The sequence below is a fragment of the Oxyura jamaicensis genome, chromosome Z (genome assembly GCF_011077185.1).
Source record: "Oxyura jamaicensis isolate SHBP4307 breed ruddy duck chromosome Z, BPBGC_Ojam_1.0, whole genome shotgun sequence".
In the NCBI taxonomy this organism is placed as follows: domain Eukaryota; kingdom Metazoa; phylum Chordata; class Aves; order Anseriformes; family Anatidae; genus Oxyura; species Oxyura jamaicensis.
Genome location: NC_048926.1, coordinates 34,929,682 through 34,942,139, shown reverse-complemented (window position 1 = coordinate 34,942,139; position 12,458 = coordinate 34,929,682). Strand labels below are relative to the sequence as shown.

The 12,458-nt window shown below is 41.3% G+C and overlaps 1 protein-coding gene across 1 annotated transcript in view; it reads left to right on the top strand.

Moving 5' to 3' along the window:
* The window catches only part of BNC2 (basonuclin 2), a 382,877-nt gene extending 371,550 nt beyond the window's left edge, over positions 1–11,327 (top strand). Inside the window, exons 7-8 of the mRNA XM_035310133.1 lie at positions 7,360–7,413; positions 8,184–11,327. Coding sequence (XP_035166024.1) covers positions 7,360–7,413; positions 8,184–8,199 — 70 coding nt within the window. The 3' untranslated portion in view covers positions 8,200–11,327. The remainder of the gene's footprint in view (positions 1–7,359; positions 7,414–8,183) is intronic.
* Positions 11,328–12,458: the final 1,131 nt, after the last annotated feature.

The window sequence follows — 12,458 nt, the reverse complement described above, 5'->3', positions numbered from 1 at the left end:
AAAGAAAGAAAGAAAGAAAGAAAGAAAGAAAGAAAGAAAGAAAGAAAGAAAGAAAGAAAGAAAGAAAGAAAGAAAGAAAGAAAGAAAGAAAGAAAGAAAGAAAGAAAGAAAGAAAGAAAGAAAGGAAAGAAAAAGTGAGAAAGGAGAATGCATCTGAGACAGAAAAAGGGCATGAATCCCTATTTTTAGGTCTTTATTCTTACTTCTTACTTCTTACTTCTTGCATTAGCAAGCTGCTTCCCTTCCACTCTACCCTATAGTGGATGTTTTGAGCTCCTTCAGAAAACATGGGCAGCGTTTGCAGAGACCAGTCCTCTTATTCCTCTAACCTGAAAGATTATTGCACTTTTACCAGATCACCCTGTGCTGCTAACAAAACAAGAAGCAATAAATCTTCGTCAAGGCTTCTTGGTGTGGGGTGAATAAGCAGTGCTGATGCTGATTCCTTAAAAAAACTCATTTCTTGTAACGTGAGACCTGCTGAAGATGGTCATGTCAACTGATTAGACTTTTTACTTGGCCATATTGATTCTGTTCTACACCGATGCAGCCCATAATGCTGGCTAATGTTATTGACGAGCCATCAGTCCTGCAGAGACGTGTGGGGCTTGAAGCTCTCTCTGAACCACAAAAACCTATCCATGGACAATGATGGAGAGGAAGAGGAAGATGCAAGCAAAGCACTCAAGGCTGGCTTCATCTGGCCTGTAATACATTAATGAAAGACATACACTCTGTGGGAAGAGACAGATGTGGCTCTCCAGAAGCCATTTATTTATAAAATAATTATGAATGCACGGTCGAGTCATGGATTTTCATTATAATGTGCATGTCTAACACTCTTTCTTTGTTCACGTTTTGCTCTAAATGAAATATAAAGGGAGAGTGATAGCAGCAGAGGCCTAAGAGAGATTACTCTCTCCTTCCCTTTACTAGCTTTTGTTAAGCCTCAAGGGCAGGTGTTGTCTGGCTTTGTCGAAGTAATGCAAAGCTCCTTCTGGAAGGCACACTTCTTTTGCAACTGGAGAGGCGGCCTCTACAGAAGTACAGTAGAAGGCAGCATCCCAGCTCACTAAATGCTGGAACTTGTTTGAACAATGCGAGAGCATTGATACCAGCTGCTGCATGGAGAGGAGTGAGTTTGATCTTGTAGACTGCTGAACACAAGGTCTAAACTACTTAAATCTCTATTGCATTTGCTTTTTGTTTCCTTTTCTATTCTTTCTTTTACAGTCTGCCTTCTTGAAAGCCTAGGGTAGAGGCTTTGAAAGTTAGTCTGCCTTTTTCTGTCTCAAAATGAGAAAAGCAGAATAGAGCTATGACCTACTCATTCAACAGCTTCTGATTCTTGAAGAGGAAGAAGACTGGGAAAATAGTAAGGAAGTCAATTATTGTATCACAGACTTGAATTGCTGGAATAATAGCTCCGTTGTAAGATGTATGAAAGTAATAGCAAGACAGGTAAACATGAAGAACTTGCAGCCAAGAATTTGCTTTGTAAATCTTTCTATAATAAAGTCATGGGACCAGATGATAAAAAATATAGGACAAGAAGATTTTATGCTGGAAATTTTAGTGTAAATTCAACCCTAATCCTGCCTCTTTGCAGTCTTCCATCTGCTCTTCAAGATATCTGTACTCTATAGATGGTTTAAAAATGCTCATGTTCTTCTTGAGGCTGGCAGGATTTTAGAGCATGAGTATAGTTTGGGAGACATCAAGTCTATGGAAGACCACGCTATTTAGTGTGCTCTTATAAGGTCGTGAAAGAAAATGTCAGATACACTAATATCCTTTCCTGTGTCCTTCTATAATTAGCACTGCTAATTCCAGGACAGGAAAGTGTATATTGGCAAGATACAAAAAGTGCTACAGTAAGTTAGATATTAATATAGTTATTGGCAGTCTACTGAGCAAGGCACAGAAAGTCTCAAGAACAGTATGCTGGGCGTTTCATACATATGCCAAAGGTAATGCCTGTAACAGGAAATTAACAATAGAAAAAGACAAAAAGCAAAGGAGTTGAAGTAACTTAGTCCTTTTTTTTATGGGGAAAAAAAAAATTGCTCACAATTAGTCTTGAGTGAAAGGACAAAACCACATTGGGTGTGAGGTTACATTAGAAACCTGATAGTCCATTTTCAGTGAAAGGTTTTCAAACCCACGCCTGCTTACAATTTGTATGAGAGACTAGACTAGCAAGGTGGGTGAATTCACAGGGCTCAGGACTGTGATAAAAGACTTGCAGATTTATTTTTTTTATTTTTTTCCCAAAGCTCAAAAAATGGATGAATTTTGCAGAGCGCAGCTGCAGTGATCTATATATATTACTACAAACAAGATAATAGTGTTCATAAGCAGAGATGAAAGTGAACAAGAGCTGGCAAAATAAATGTTAGCTGAAACTGAATCCCACTAACCTCCTGTGGAACATTTCTGATATTAACCCCCTGCACACCCGCAGCAGAGCATTCACAGAGGGAGGCTGAGCTTGGTGATGTTTAATTTTAATTTTACACAGCTTATCCAGGACAGACCATACAGCTCTGTGGCATAAATGAAAAGTGACTGAAGAGAATGTGAGTGTATGTATGTGGGTGCATGCGTGTGGGTGCATGCATGTGCAAGTGCAGCCAAAACTAGATGTCAAGATGAAGTGATCTGATTTTAGGCTTATGGTAGAACACATGGTTGGTTATATGCTGGGCTGCATTATGATATAGAAATACAGAGAAAACTTGCTTGGTAGTACTGGGTTGATTCTGTAGTTAGGGATGAAAATTTGTCTCTGTATCATGGACTTACATGGCTTTTCCTTTCTGTGTTATACATGGCTTTGCTTTTGAAGATTACAGTTCCACAAGTCATATTTTTTAAATTTATTTTTAAAAATGCACTTATATTCATTTAAATGCTGCTATATTTAGCATTTTATATTCTAGAGTCATAGAACATGCTGAGTTGGAAAGGACCCACAAGGATCATCAGGTCCAACTCCTGCCTCCACACAGAACCACCCAAAAATCAGACCAAGTGTCTGAGAGCATTTTCCAAACACTTCTTGAACTTTGGCAGCCTTGGTGCTGTAAACACTGCCCTGGGGAGCCTGTTCCAGTGCCCAACCACTCTCTGGGTTCAGAACCTTTCCCTAACACCCAGCCTGACCCTCCCCTGTCCCAGCTCCATGCCGTTCCCTCGGGTCCTGTCGCTGTCCCCAGAGAACAGAGCTCAGCGCCTGCCCCTCCGCTCCCCTCGTGAGGGAGCTGCAGGCCGCCATGAGGCCTCCCCTCAGCCTGCTCTGCTCTGGGCTGAACAAACCAAGGGACCTCAGCTGATCCTCATACGTCTTCCTCTCTAGAACCTTCACCATCTTTGGACATTCCCAAATGGTTGTATGTTTTTCTTGTACTGTGGTGCCCCAAACTGCACACTATTTGAGATGACGCTGCACCAGCACAGAGCAGAACAGGACAATCCTTTCCAATGATATGCTTGATGCAACCCAGGGTGTGGTTAGCTCTCCTGGCTGCCAGGACACACTATTGGCTCACATTCACCTCGCTGTCCACCAGAACACCCATTTCTCTTTCTCCAGCCTCTAATTCCCCAAACTGTATATATAGTCAGAGTTGCTGTCTCAGGTGCAGAATCCAGCACCTGCTCTTTTTAAATTTCATGTGTGGTTGCCCAGCCCTCTAATATGTCAAGATCCCTCTGCAAGGACTCTCTACCCTCAAGGGTGTCAAGAGCTCCTCCCCATGTAGTTACTTCCACAAATTTACTGAGTATACTTTCAGGTCCTTCATCTAAATAATTTATGAAAACATTAAAGAGAACTGGCCCTGAAATGGAGCCATGCAGAACCCCACTAGTGACTGATCACCAGCCTGATGCAACCCCATTTACTAAAACCCTTTTAGCCCAACTGTCAGTCAATTGTTCACCCATCACATTATGTATTTATCTAGCTGAATGCTGTACATTTTGTACAGAAAGATACTATGAGAAAGAGTATCTAAAGCTTTGCTGAAATTGAAAAAGATTACATCAAATGGCATCCCTTGGTCAACTAGATAGGTAACCTTGTCATAAAAGGAAATGTTCATTCAATATGACTTTCCCCTTGTGAACCCATGTTGGCTGTGGCCAAAGACTGCATTGTCTTTCAGCTGATTTTCCGTAACTCACAGAATAATCTTCTGTAATTTTACAAGGCACTGGAGTGAGACTGACAGGCCTGTAATTATCAGGATCTTCTTTCTTGCCCTTCTTGAAAACTGCGACAACATTTGCCACTTTCCAGTCATCTGGGACCTCTCCAGATTCCCAAGAGCATTGAAAAATAATTGAGAGAGGTCTTGCAATGACATCAACCAGTTCTTTCTGTACTGTAGGATGAATCCCATTGGGGCCCATAGACTTATATGTGTCCAGCTGGAGCCGCAAATCCCACACAAGTTCAGAGCTGGCTGTTACTTTTTCACTCTTGCAGTCACAGGTCTCCAACTCAAGGCCACAAGGGTCACAGGGCACATCATCTGTGTTGAATACAGAGGTTAGGGAGGCATTGAACATTTCTGCTTTGTCTATATACCTCTTTATGAGGTTGCCATCCTCTACAATGAATAGACCAACGTTATCTCTGGTCCACCTTTTGCTGTCAATATATTTTTAAAAGCTCTTTTTGTTGTTCCCTGCAGCTTCAAATCTAGTTGAGTTTTGGCCACACTAATTTTCTCCCTACTATGGCAAACAGTCTCTCTTTAGTCCTGACATGTCACCCAACCCTGCTGCAAGTGGCCATAGATTTTTTTTTCCACCCAAGCTATATGTACTTAAAAAGCAACAAGCACTGATGGACCCAATGCCTTCAAAAGCAGTTTCCATGGGAACCTTATTAAATGGTTCCCTGAGCAGCTTGAAGTATGCTCTCCCCATATCCAGCTTTGAAGTTTTGGTGGCAATTTTCCTCCTAACACACAAAAAAAACTTTAAACTTGACTACTTCATGGTCACTATGGCCAAGATGGCCACCAATCACTGCTTCATCCACAAGTCCCTCTCTGTTTACAAGAAACAAATCTAGAAGGGTGCCTTTCCTAGTCAACTCCCTTAGTACCTGTACCAAGAAGTCATCATCAAGGTGTTTCAGGAATCCCATGGACCTGTTTGTATCAGCTGTATAGTATTCCCAGTTAACATCTGGCAAGTTGAAGGCACCCATAAGGACAAGGGCAGCTCATCTAGAGTTATCTCTTTGTCCCTTAAAAAAAATAATTCATCAATGTTGTCATCCTGGCTGGTTGGCCTATAGTAGACTCCCACAATGATATCACTTTATTTATATGTCCCTTAATCCTTACCCATCCTTGTCATCACCAACTGCAAGAACTGTCCAGACCAGTCCCTCCATTACATACAGTGTCTAAGCCCCCCATCTTGCCTGTTATGCCTATCCTTTCTGAAGGAATCATAACACACCAGTCACAGGATTCTTCCCATCAAGAATTGCTTATGCCAATGATGTCATAGTTCTGTGACTGAGTTCTTGCTTGTTCCTCATGCTGTGTTTACTGGTGTAGAAACATCCCATCACATGTCAGCAGGTCTGGTGTTGTATAGATCAACCCATGATCTAGAAACCCAAAATCCTACCAGTGACACCAGCCTCAGAGCCACCAGCTTCAGAACCAGGTATTGATTAGCTGGGTCTGCTGCTCCTTTCAATATTGTTCCCTCCTACTGGAAGGATAGACAAAAATACTACATGTGCCCCCGATCCTTTAACTAATTGCCCCAATGCCCTGAGATCCTTTTTGATTGCTTTTGGACTTCTTTGCTACTTCACTGCCAACTTGAAAAAAACAATAAGGGATAATAATAAGGCAGCTGTACCAGGCTAGTGAGTTTTCTATTATCGACTCTTACCCAGGCTCCAGGAGGGCAGGAGACTTCCGTAAAGGTTGGGTCAGGTCAGTGTTTCAGTCCCACTGTTCCCCTCAGAAGTGAGTCACTTCCAACAACAACCATTCTTTTTTATGACAGAGGCGGTCATAATACAGGGGTAGGCTGACTTGCCTTAGGCAACCCCTCCAACCTGGATGGACCTTCATCAACATCATCATTTGCCTGTCCATCAAGTTTCACAGCCTCATGCATACAGTATAAGGTAACCTAGGAAGGTGAGGTAGGCAGGGAGGTAGGTCACCTGCCACTGTGAGAAGAAACTATTTCCATTCCCACTGTCTCTTAGGTGCCCTCCTTCTGCCTGGTGGGAAGAGGGTAGGGATCCTTCATTTCTTGTGTTGTGGCTGGCTGATGTATCTGTCTCAGGGATGGTAGAGTATGACTCCACCAGTCAATCTCTGTCTACTCCCTGATGCTCATCAGCCTGCCCACCTCCTAGTGAAGCTGTCACCTTTCTGAGCAGTTCTACCTGGGTGCACCTCCTACAGGTGTACTCACTGCTGCTGTCAGACACTGACAGAAAACTTGGGCACACCCTGAAGCCCAAGACCTGGAAGTCCACATGTTCCTTCTGCCTGGGTAGCTATGTCACTTCCTCTGGCTGGAGAGACCATCGGGAGTGCCGAGGACGTAGCTAGCTTGTCCTTGCTAGGTGTATATCTAGGTGGATATCATAACTGGAGATCCTTTGAGCAGGCTACAACCTGCTGTGGAAGTGGCAGTGACAGCACCCTCACCTTCCCTGTGTGCTCTCCTGAGTCAACCCCATCTGCCCACACCAGTCACATCATTCCCTAGGGCTGCCTTTTGTGGGAGCAGGGGGCTGGCCACCATTAATTCTGCCCCACTCATGCCTGGTCAGCCACTCTCAGGGGAGCTGCTGGTCCCTGGTGCATCCCAGTGCTCCTCTAGGGCTTCCCCAGTGCAGGAACCCCACTGGGCACCACAATCCCCTGCCTCACTGTGCAATGTGCCTGCACCGGGGCTAATTGCCTTGGTGAGTGACATCGTGATATTCTTCCCATTTATCTGCTTTTAGCACAGTTGCCACACCTACATTTGGCAGGTGGAGCTGACCTCAGAAAAATTGAGTTTACGGTGACCACAAGAATATTTCTGAAAGCAGTGTGCTCTCCTCTTGTAGGAGACTAACGGTGGCCTGAATCAGCCCATTCAGTAATTGTGCCATTTTGGATTTACAGCTGACATGAGCTAAATCTTGACCCTTTTGAAGCCAATGGAGATGCACTGGTGCCAGACTTTCACTGTGTAACTGTCAAATATTCTGACTGAAACATATTGCCTATTAATTTTACTGATCCTAGACATCACTGAAGCTTAATTTCTTGTGAATCTCTGAGGTAATTAAATTATTCTGTTTTGATTCTCCAGAGTATTTCCCGTAGAAGCTCAAGAGATTAGAAAGTACCCTATTCTTATGCAAACGTAAGTAAATCCAGCATACAGATTCTTTAATTTCTTCATGTGCCCTTTACACTTCCCCTTTGTGACAAACTGGTGGTTTTTGACATATGGGAGCCTAGAAGTAAAAAGTAAGTAGACACTGTTTGCTTAGAAAATGGTCTTACATGCAGTTTGAATGAGCACCATTTCTTTAAACAGTAGTTCTCTTTCTCCTATCAGAAACCAGTAAAAAACACAGCCTGTTTCACAACTCAGTGTCAGTCACTGTAAATACAATATGCAGTATTCAATTCCACCAATTGCAGATGGGAAAATCTGACTTATTATTAATTTGACTTATTAATAATTTGACTTATTATTAATTTGGTTTGGCAGACCCTGTCAAGAAAGGTGTAAACACGAGTTCCCATCTAAGTAATTACACAAATGTCTGTGGTATTCCTCACTTTCTGCTTTGTCATAGCCAGACTTCAAAAGAAGAGAACAGCTTTTCTATCTCTCTAGAAGTTGGCTGATATTTGCTGAAGTGAGAACTACAACTGTGCATAAATACTAGATATTCTGTTCCTGTGAAGTGAGGTTTTCTTCTGTTAATTAAAGTTCCTTATTTTCTTCACCTGTGGGCCTAATGCCTCCCAAACTTGTCTCCACTGTCACTGTGGTAGTTACACTCCACATGAACTAACTGCCTGTGAATAAAATGAATAATGTCAAGGTTTTTTGTTGTTGTTGTTGTTTGCTTTGTTTTGTTTTGTTTGTTTGTTTCATTCTTGCTCTAACTTTTCTTATAGGTTCCCTTGGGACTGAAAAGACCTCCATGCCTTCTCCCTTGTGCCATGATTTGAGGAAACTGCTGCTCACCAATGTTAGCCCAACTATAATCTTTGATGGTGCAAAGAAATGAACTGTCCTTAAAAGCAGTCTATTCCTTGGACTGGTGACTCAGAGACTTCTCATTATTTGTGCAAAGTTTATGTTATGCAAATATATGTCTATAAACACAGTTCACTGTCTTCAGATGTCCACTTCCAGTTGAGCTCTTCTTAGCTCCATCTTTACTTAGTGAACAATCCTCGGTGTAGTATTATATACTCCAGAATAGTATAATACATTACAGAATATTACACTGTTTATACCTTTATACCTTTGAGCTTGTTCCCTGTAGTAGTCAGTCTGAAACAGCACAGCCCTTTGCTTATGTAGAATAACACTGTCTGCTGATGCCACCCCAAGAGCATTTTTAGTGGACTTTTTTGTAGAGAGGGAGGGCACGAGAAGTTACAGGCTGAAAGCACTAATAAAATATTCTTGTTACATTGTGGTGGTACACCTGGTTCAATTTCTAATGTAGCAATAGAAAAAGAACTCCTGGGCACTCCCTTCAGAACCTAAATCAAGGGTATTTTAATTTGCAGTCCCTGCTTCCTTTTCCACAATGAGACACAGGACAATAAGAGGGAACATATTTCTCTTGCAAGTTAACTCAACATGCAATATGCAGAAGATTACTCAGGCTCACTCAGTGCTAGCAATCCACAGTTTATTGATCTCACCCTATCACTACTTACATTTTTTATTCTTTAATTTTCTTTCCTTATTTGCTCATTAGTTCAAGAGATGGAGGGAGGGGGGAGGGGACAGAAACTGTCATCATTTTTAGGTTGCATTGGAAGAGGAAAATCAAACAGAAGCATTGTCAAATAGCAATCCCCAAGTAGACACTAACTGTATAACCTTGATCTGCATGATTCGCCCCAGTCCACACAGCACACCAGGATCTGGCGAGCCTTGCAGCTCTCTGCTGATGTTACTTTTCTAGCCAATGGTTTCTTGTCTTGCCCATGTAGTTCTTCATGTGGAGGTATCATTCTGTGCCTTAGGCAGGCACAACCAGGGTACCAAAGAGTTACATGAGATAGAATCCCTATTTGAGTAACTAAGAAATCCTTCTCCCCTGTCAGGAACACAATTGCCATTGCTTCTCTTTTCAATATACAGTATCTGTAAACAGCACACAGCAAGAGCTTCCAAGGAATTAACAGATGTGTAATTGTTCAAGGATTAGTGGTTAACAATAAACAGCACATATTTTTTTTTTCCTTATGCTATTAAAATGAACTAACTAGGGTGATGGCTGTGATAATGAAAGAAGCCTTATCCAAGGTGGGGGTCATAGCAGTGTCTTTTTAAGAGATCAGTTTAATTCCTCTTTTTTACCCCCTTTCAAGCCTCCTCACCTTTGATATTGTTATTGCATGTTTTTGAGTCTGCAGAACTTGGCTGAGAGTAGTGCTGGGAAATTTGTGCAGAATGAACAACTGATTTCCAGCATAATAAGTAAATGAACACAAATTTAACTTCATGGCATTCAATATTAACTACTTTCTAATGCTGAAATAATGACCTGCAGCCATCTCTGCAGTGTGCAGAGAATGGTTAGTCAGCAGCTAAGCACAACTTTCTTTAACCACTGTGCTATCAAAGGAAAAGTGGGCAAAGATTGGGAATTTTAATGAACAAATGGCATTCCTACAGTTTGCAGTTCAAAGATAAGTAAATAATGAATAGCTTGAATGCAAATTACCCCTAATTAACTTTGCTAAGTCTGTTTTTAATAAGGATAGATATGAAAGAATCACTAAGACTATAATATAATAAACATACCACAAACATTGAAGGAGTGATTTTTTCAGATGGTGGTAAGTGGAAGGAATGAGGGTTTTTTCAGTGTCTTGGATGGCAGTGGATATATGGCTTGAGAAACAAAGCATTAGTGCCTGCTGAATTCAGAAAACAGAGATGACCATGAGAAAAGCATGTACAGTACCGTACTCACACAGATGCCGACCAAAGGAGGGCAGAGGAGATGCTGAACTCAGGAAGACAGACGGTACCTTGCCCAGAGAAGATCACACAAAATCCCCAGTCCTCAGCATTTAGGACAGCAGAGCCCATACCAGTAGGCAGAATTAGGAGAAAGCTCAGTAGATCCCAGCACAAGATAAAGGCCTGCCTTTTGTATCTCCATCAGCTTCAGTGAGTGCTGGGTGTGCAAGGAATGCAAGATAAGGCCCTGAAGGCAAAACTCAATACAAACAAAATAATTTGAGGAAGAACACCCACAGAGCTAGGAGTAGTCCAGCACCTGGCATGCCTCACAGAAAGGTGGGTTTTCAGAAGTTTTCTGAAGCAGGGGAAGGGTGTATATCCAAACATATTAACAGGACAGCATGAAAGAGAATAGCTTGAATCCAAGTAGATTATATCTATGCTAGAAATCAAATTAATATTGTATCTCTACAGACTCTGCTGAAAAAAAAAGGGCAGTAAGCTCCTGCATTTTAGGTAACTGGGGCACACACTGGGCTTCAGCTATTCCTGCTGATTTTAACAAAAGCATGAATAAACTAGCATAGGAAAAGAGTCCAAACAATAATTTCTTGAGAGTAGGGAGTCAGGCATTTTTCTGCACTCTGCATCCCCGGGAGCACAGATGGTTCTGAGTGTTACACAAGTCTGATCTCCACTGTTCTTTATTCAGGAATTACCACTTGAACTCTGAGCATGAGGCAAATATGTTTGTAGAGAATTGTGATTATGCACAGCTCTGCATGAGTGCTAGCTATGAATCTGATGATTACTATTGTATTTATGGTGTGCACTAATGACAAATATAATCTATTAAAAAAGACGTTTCACAATGATATTGTGAATCAAAAATAAATACTCAATGTGGTTGCATAAATCTTGTGGGAAAAATCTGTTTATGAAATTTACTGACTTTTGAGTGCTTAGTTTCAATATGTTACTGTTGCAATAATAATAATATTCCTTTAGGAGCCCATTTACCATTTCCTGGCTTAAAAGAGAGAAAGATATTTCTCTTCTCATCTAGCTGGTAATTTCTGTGTATCCCATAATCCAGAAGCCCCAGGTTGAATTACAACACCATATTTTAGGTTCAGGCCTGTCTGGTGAACATGGCCCATGTTGTTTTTACATGCTTGAAATCTTTTCAAACCCACATCTCCAAAGAGATGCAAACACGTAATTCCCTTCCTTCTAACTGCTGCAGAATCTCCCTGCATTTTGACAACATTGTTCTCCAGATGACTATCACAGTGCAGACGGACTTCTTGGTTTTCTATGTTGTTTGCTGGAGTGTAAATATTGATATTCCCTCCTTTCTCTCTCTCTCTCTTTTTTTTTTTTTTTTTCTTAATGAGGTAGATTTTTCTTGCAATTTTCTCATTAGTAACCAAGGTCCACAATCCATAATCATTTGTTTTATTCTCCAGAACTAAAACAAGACCATCAAACAAAACAAAACAAAAATAAAAACAAACATAAACAAACAAACACAACAACAACAAAAACCAGCATGTTTGATAGCCTTGTGGAAATATACTTAGATCTGAGTTGCCATGCCAAAAGCCTGGACTTCACATTTTCTTTCTTGTCTGTTATTCAGGGCAAAAGGAGTCAGTAAAAGCACTTGGGACTGGAAAAGATAATACTTCATGTTTGCTCTACAATGACCCCTCCAGGTGATCAAGAAGGGTCCCACACTTAGTTTTGCTCAGCCAGCGCAGCACTTTTTCATGTATTGGAGAACACATCCAAAGGGACCTTAAAATTTGAACACAAACATACTGGAGGATCCCTTCCCATCCTCACAGACAAAAGTCAAACAAAAGGCCCCAGAGGGTCCAGAAGAACAGTTAAAAAAATACTAAATAAAAGCAATAGCTTTGAAAAAAAAAAAAAAAAAAAAAACTTCAGAGAGATTTCTTTTGCTCAGAGAGAGGAGCACATCTGGCTTAGGGTGAAAAGAGAAGTGGTGTCATCTGGGCAAAAATAAAACCATTCTCCTCAAATGTGTCCTAAAACTAAGAGAGAAGAGAAAAGAAGAGAAGAGAAGAGAAGAGAAGAGAAGAGAAGAGAAGAGAAGAGAAGAGAAGAGAAGAGAAGAGAAGAGAAGAGAAGAGAAGAGAAGAGAAGAGAAGAGAAGAGAAGAGAAGAGAAGAGAAGAGAAGAGAAGAGAAGAGAAGAGAAGAGAAGAGAAG